Genomic DNA, 4,678 nt, shown 5'->3' on the forward strand with positions numbered 1-4,678 from the left:
TCCCTGCATATGGTATGTTATCTGGTTGGAGCACACATGGGAGGTTGGCTTGTCCGTACTGCATGGAGGATTCCAAAGCTTTTAGATTGAGGCATGGAAGGAAGCCTTGCTGGTTTGATTGCTATCGTCGATTTCTACCCAGCGATCATCCGTTCCGACGTCAAAAGAATGCATTTACAGCAGGCACAACTGAAATGGAAGGTCCATCCTCAAGATTGTCTGGCATAGAGATTTTAAGAAGATTGCGATACTTTCCAGATGTATTAACAGATGCCCGCAGTCCTACACCCTTCCGTGGATTTGGGAAGGAACACAATTGGACGAAAAAATCTATTTTTTGGGAACTACCGTATTGGCCGACCCTATTGATACGACACTAAGTTAGTAAAGAAGCTAACATAAATTTTGTACTTATAAACAACACTAAGTTACTTAATTGATCGTGATCACAATAATTATTTATGTCTGTGCGTAGGTTCGCCATGGTGATGTTAAAGATCAAGGAATATGTGATTTAGAAAATGGTCCGACCAAAGTTGTGCAATGCTACAACGGGTATATCGTAAATGGTTATCGATTCCATACAAAAGACTACGGTATAAACAAATCAACGATAAATAGTGGCGTGTGTGTCAAGGGTAGCAGCTACGGTGAAAATGAACATGATTACTACGGTGTTATAGAGGAAATAATGGAGTTGACTTACTTAGGCATGAATAACAGGGTTACGGTATTCAAGTGTCATTGGTTTGATCCAACTGCAACAAGACTCGACAAAGCTTCAGGCATTGTGGAGGTGAATCATAAAAAACCATTCATATTAGCCTCGCAAGCTCAACAAGTTTATTATACTTCATATCCGAGTATAAAAAAGTCAGATAGAAATGAATGGTGGGCAGTTTGCAAGGTGAAATCCAAACTATACCCCGAGTATGATCAGTTACAAGAAGATGAGTTAGCTGAAGACAGTGATTACTATCAATCAGATGATGTCTGTGACTTCGCTTATGGTCACGATGTTGCGCATGATATGCATGTCATATCTCCATTGGCTGATGAAACATTCATAGAGGAATGTGATCCAAATGATGTACCAAGTGGATGGGCAAACAATGAAGAAGAAGAAGAAGAAGAAGAAGAAGAAGAAGAAGAAGAAAGTCAAACTAGTGACGAGGAAGAATTCTCAAGCTAGTGAGCAAAATCTTATACTACAAACCTCTATTTAAATGCATTGTAATACTTGATGTGAGTTGTATTGCAATACTTGGTGTGAATGATTAAAAATTTTATTTCAATGTATTGTAATACTTGATACGAATGATTCGAATGCATTGTAATACTTGATGTGAATGATTTCAATTATCTGAATGTATTATAATTTATGCAATTAACGAATGATTTGATTTAGTGCAATACTTGATGTCAATGATTTGAATTATTTGAATGCATTGCAATGCTTGATGTGAATGACTTGAATGCATTGTAATACTTGATGTGAATTATTTGAATGTATTGTATGACATATGTTATTTGTTAGATATGGTTCGTGGAGGTTATAGTGGTCGCTCATCCAGTAGTAGCCAGGCTCAACCTTCATCTTCACGGGCTCCTGTGATAGGTATATCATATAACTAATTAGATGCTTGATTAGTTCAAATGCACATTCTGAGAACTTGGTGTGTATTTTTTTACAGATGATGTTGCGCCTGTACACGACCCACCTACACCAGTTGATCGCACAAGTCAACAGCCAACACAGGAAACAGGGTCTTCTCAGGCTGGCACAAGAAGACTCATTCGAATAGTGTATATCGATAATCGACCGTAAGTATTTTGTTTTCAATTATTGCATATCTTTTAAATATTTTATATTGATATTTACTGTGTAACAATTCATGTGCAGCACGAGGTTTGAGCCACAAGAAGTAGTACGGGAGATTAGGAATTCACTTCTTCAACATCTACCAGGACCAGTTGCTCAATGGAAAGAGTACCCAAAGGAGGTATTAGACAGATTGTGGTCCTCATTCATGGTATACAGTTGTTCCTTATAGTTAATGTGTTTCATATTTAATTTATTTAAGCAATGTCTGCTAACTTTCTGAAAATATTTGTAGGCTTCGAATCGCTTTGCAACTACGGTGGAAGAAAATGATGCAAGGAAGGTGTGGCAGAAGGTGGCTGCCAATCGATTTGCAGACATGCTGCACACTATGAAGACTGCAGCAAAAAAAGCATCTGGCGTAGTAGATGATCCATTACTGTGGAAGGGCCATGGTCCTATTACTATCAGGAGAGATTACTGGGATGAAATGTGCGATATGTGGGCGGGAGATGCATTTAAAAATCGCTCTGCGAAGGCTTCACAAAATCGATCGAAGATGCCCGAAGCCCATCTACACACAGGTGGATCTAAGACATTTGGGAGCCACCTAAAGAAAATGGTAACTCATCAATATATAATATTAATTTTATAAGTATTGTTGCAAATTTGTGTACTAAATCTTTTGTCATTTAACTTCGCAGGAAGCAGAAAAAGGAGGCAGTGTACCATATAAGGATGTGTTTGTAGAAACACATAAACGGAAGACCATGGGAGTCTTCGTATCAGAGAAGGCGAGAACGACAACGGTATGTATTAATTCTATTAATAATCATTGCAATATATATGCAAGTCATCATAATGTTATCATTAATTATTAATGAATACTTTAAACATTATTTTGTAGGAGGCATATGAGCAACAAATGGTAGAGCGATATGGCGAAGACGCTACTCAGCATCCATCATTTGATCCTACAGCATGGGTGACTGCAGCAGGTGAACCCAAAAAAGGTCGCGTGTTCGGGTTTGGGAGTAATATGAACACTTCACCAGTTATTGGTTCTTCCAGTTACGGCTCACCAACTTCTTGCGCCGACATAAGCTCCAAGCAGCCGACTATTCTTTCCGGTGATGATGTACGCGAGATCATTAATGAATCACTGAATAACTACTTCCAATACACCGTCGCCCCCTTTCTCCGAAATGAGATCAAGGCCGCTGTTCAGGATAGGGGATTTTCGATTCCAGGTCCCTCTCAGGTATAATCACATATATAGTTTTTTTGACTGTCTTAAAGCACATCTGAGCATGGTAGAATCACATATAGAGTTTTTCTAGATGCCTTAGAACACATATGAACATGCTATAATCACATATTCAATTTTTTTACTGCCTTAGCACACATATGAGCATGATAGAATCACATATATATATATTTAACTTTTTGTCTGTCTTAGAGCACATATGAGCATGATAGAATCACATATAAAGTTTTTTTGATTGCATTAGAACACATAAGCATGCTATAATCACATATTCAGTTTTTTTACTACCTAAGAACACATATGAGTATATTATAATCACATATTCTGTTTTTTGACTGCCTTAGCACACATATGAACATGCTATAATAACATATAGAGTTTTTTAACTGCCTTAGAACACATATGAACATGTTATATATCATTTATGATAGAATCACATATAAAATTTTTGGATTTGCCTGCCTTAGAGCACATATGAGCATGCTATATTCACATATTCAATTTTTTTACTGCCTTAGCACACATACGAGCATGATCGAATCACATATATAGTTTTTTGCCTGCCTTAAAGCACATCTGAGCATGGTAGAATCACATATAGAGTTTTTTTATATGCCTTAGAACACATATGAACATGCTATAATCACATATTCAATTTTTTGACTGCCTTAGCACACATATGAGCATGATAGAATCACATATAGAGTTTTTTTATTGCCTTAGATCACACATGAGCACATGATAGAATCACATATAGTGTATAATTTATTTCATTATATTTTGTTTATCAATACTGACTGTTCTTTTCTTGTGTAGGCTGCTAGCGATAATCAGGGTAGTGGAGCTGAAGGGACAGATAAAGACAATGAACAAGAAGACGCACAAAATCTTGGCGATGATTAGAGGACTGTGTTGAAGAAGTTCTATTTTTTTTATTTTTCCTAATTGTAATTGTTGAATTGTAAATAATTAAACTTCTTAGTTTTAAGGTGGAACGATTAATTATTATAGATACTTGTTATATGATTTTTTTTGTGTGGTTTGTTTTTTATTTACAGGAAATATAAATTGTACAGGAAATATAAATTGTACAGTTCTCGGTAATTAATTTTTAAATAAAATTTTTTTGATTTTTTTTCGTTTTTGCGACGGATTAGCGACGGATGATTCCGTCGCTATTCATATTAATCTAGCGACGGCTTAGCGACGGAATTAAATCCGTCGCCACGCCGTGGTCGCCGTTTAGTACCGACGGATTGGCGACGGAATATAGCGCTCGTTATTCCGTCGCAATTAGCGACAGACTTGGCGACAGAATTATTCCGTCGCCAGTTAGCGTCGAAATATTCGCGACGTAAGCATACTGTCGCCGCGTTGTCGCTAATCCGTCGCTAACATGGTTAGCGATGGATTAGCGACGGAATGTGGTCGTCGCTAATCTACTGCTTTGTTGTAGTGATAATACTTACATGTTATATGCATAGAAATAATATATATTACTATGCGCATTTAGCATGCCTGTTCTGATTATAAATATAATTACACAATAGTAGCGTATATGTATAGTGACTGATTCTTATTGCTCAAGC

The 4,678-nt window shown here is 36.9% G+C and overlaps 1 protein-coding gene across 1 annotated transcript; it reads left to right on the forward strand.

The window, feature by feature from the left end:
- The first annotated feature begins 2,858 nt into the window (after nt 1–2,858).
- On the forward strand, nt 2,859–4,193 carry LOC149839260 (uncharacterized). The gene is made up of 2 exons (XM_090004058.1): nt 2,859–3,083; nt 3,906–4,193. Exons 1-2 carry the CDS (start codon nt 2,862–2,864, stop codon nt 3,990–3,992), a joined length of 309 nt encoding a protein of 102 aa, XP_089860184.1. The 5' UTR covers nt 2,859–2,861; the 3' UTR covers nt 3,993–4,193.
- Nucleotides 4,194–4,678: the final 485 nt, after the last annotated feature.

This window comes from Nuphar pumila, chromosome 4, assembly GCF_984573655.1.
Source record: "Nuphar pumila chromosome 4, dmNupPumi1.hap1.1, whole genome shotgun sequence".
Lineage (NCBI taxonomy): Eukaryota > Viridiplantae > Streptophyta > Magnoliopsida > Nymphaeales > Nymphaeaceae > Nuphar > Nuphar pumila.

Coding starts and splice junctions, on each gene's coding strand:
- LOC149839260 (XM_090004058.1), top strand. CDS start 2,862: ATGAACACTTCACCAGTTATTGGTTCTTCCAGTTACGGCTCACCAACT. Junction 3,084..3,905: donor CGATTCCAGGTCCCTCTCAG/GTATAATCACAT, acceptor TTTCTTGTGTAG/GCTGCTAGCGATAATCAGGG.